At 52.5% G+C, this 1,877-nt stretch overlaps 1 protein-coding gene across 1 annotated transcript in view; it reads left to right on the top strand.

Annotated features, from left to right (window-relative positions):
- Positions 1-1,832, top strand: part of LOC108800657 (ATP-dependent RNA helicase DDX19A) — a 24,951-nt gene extending 23,119 nt beyond the window's left edge. The window contains exon 13 of the mRNA XM_018572648.1: positions 1,663-1,832. Within this exon, the coding sequence (XP_018428150.1) occupies positions 1,663-1,724 (62 nt within the window). The 3' untranslated portion in view covers positions 1,725-1,832. The remainder of the gene's footprint in view (positions 1-1,662) is intronic.
- Positions 1,833-1,877: the final 45 nt, after the last annotated feature.

Raw genomic sequence — 1,877 nt, 5'->3', positions numbered from 1 at the left:
CCCCCCCCCCCCATGACTGTCCCCAGTGTACAAAGCCGGCTCCATGAAGACACGCTGTGACCGGTCTGGTGTGGGTGAACGGTAGGCCCGGTCTTCTCCTCCCCTGGGGTTCCCTGAGAAGAGAGCAGAGGAAGACTGGTAGGCAAAGATCTGTCCTGCTGCTCTCCTCGGGAATATATGAAGGAACCCCAGAACCAGAAGACCTGGCTAGAGATCGGTCTTCCAATTCATCCCAAAAGTTATCTACTGAACATAACTTGGAATGATTTGTGAGTCGGGCCTTCTCATCCAATGTCACAAATGGGCATTTAAAGAAGAACTATTATCTACTGAGCCGACCTGTGAAGGTCTCATTGTCACAGGTCGGCTAGCACTATGAGGTGAGTGAAAAGCACCTCCCCTCATAGTTCTTTAATTTCCACCAACGCTCTCCAAAATATCGTGGAACGACTTCCTAGAAGACTGAGGGGAATTGTCACTTTTTTTTTTTTTTTTTTCCTCTAATACCCTGTTTCCCCGAAAATAAGACCTAGTTGTGACCATTCCCAGGGCCGGTGGTGGCATAAGGGGGAACTTGAAGAGCCGCGGGAGAGGCAGGAGAGAATCAGCGGTGCCAACAAAGCCGGCGCTAGAGGAAGCGAGGCGGCACTGGAGGGAGCAGAGCCGCATAAGCCGATGCCTCCTCTATAGCGCCGGCTCCTGTCACAGGCGGAGTGATACCAAATGCACTCCGCCTGTGAGGAATCCATAGTGAAAGCGCGCTTCACTCCATTCTGGCCAGCGATTGGCTAGCAAATTGCTCTTGGTGAGGTATTGCACCCCTGATTTGCCCTGATCACCCTATTCTTAACTTTGCCATTTTGAATTATTTTATTTGGATTTGCATTAACTTTGGATTGTTATACATTAAAAAAAATAAGACCTTCCCCGAAAATAAGACCCGGTGTGTTTTTTTTTTTTATTGAGCCAAAAAAAACTCTAAGACAGTGTTTTATTTTCGGGGCAACAGGGTAGAACCTCACCCTGTCCATGCTCAAGCGTTGCCCCACTTCCTCCTCAGGCCAGTGCCGGTGTTCTAGTGAAAGCTCCAACTCGTCGAAATCCCCAACTACCTCACTGCCGGGTACTTGCAAGTTGGAGCTTTCGCGACCAGACGGCGTTAGACTGCAAACCGCAAAGACTGACGGGAGCTTCTGCACGGCCGCATTTTAACAATATTCAGCAGGCGGCAAACTCGACGAGCATTCTGAAAACGCTATACGCGCATGCGCACCGCCACTGTACAGGGCTGCGGTCTTTCCGAGCACCGGAAGTGAGGTAGTTGGAGATCTCGATGAGTTGGAGCTTTTGATAGAACACCGGCAGTCCTCTCAGGGACGAACGGCACTGTTGGGTCGTTTTGCTCATTTCCTGTGAGCCCGGCCTGTCCTCTACACGCGGGGGGTGGTGGGGTAGGCAGGCCCTCCTCGCTGTTTGCGGCTCATCTTGCCTCGGTCCATTGCACGGAGAGGTATGGGAGCCCCGAGCGGCGGGATGAAGCTGTCACCTGTGGATTACGAGGAATCCGATTACCGATGTGAGGGGGGGGGGGGGCGGGGGGGAGGACATCCTGGAAGCGCTGTAGCCCCGGCTTACCATACCTCACTCTCGTTCTTTCTTTAGATAAGAAGATACAAAAGCTGGACGCAGACGACATGGACGAGATCGAGAAGATCGCCAAGTGAAAATGTTCCACAACAAATCTGCATCGCGTTCTCCTCAACCAGCGGCCAAAGCGGTGGTGGCGGCGTCCTTCAACCCAACCGACCACCAGCACCGACACCACCTCGTATTTTATCGCAAGCCCCGCCCCCTCTGGGGAGAATGCACACATTGAC

The sequence above is a fragment of the Nanorana parkeri genome, unplaced genomic scaffold (genome assembly GCF_000935625.1).
Source record: "Nanorana parkeri isolate BGI_ZX_2015 unplaced genomic scaffold, ASM93562v1 scaffold2092, whole genome shotgun sequence".
NCBI classification, from domain to species: domain Eukaryota; kingdom Metazoa; phylum Chordata; class Amphibia; order Anura; family Dicroglossidae; genus Nanorana; species Nanorana parkeri.
The sequence above is the reverse complement of the archived record's forward strand: the minus strand, read 5'-3'. Positions and strand labels throughout refer to the sequence as shown.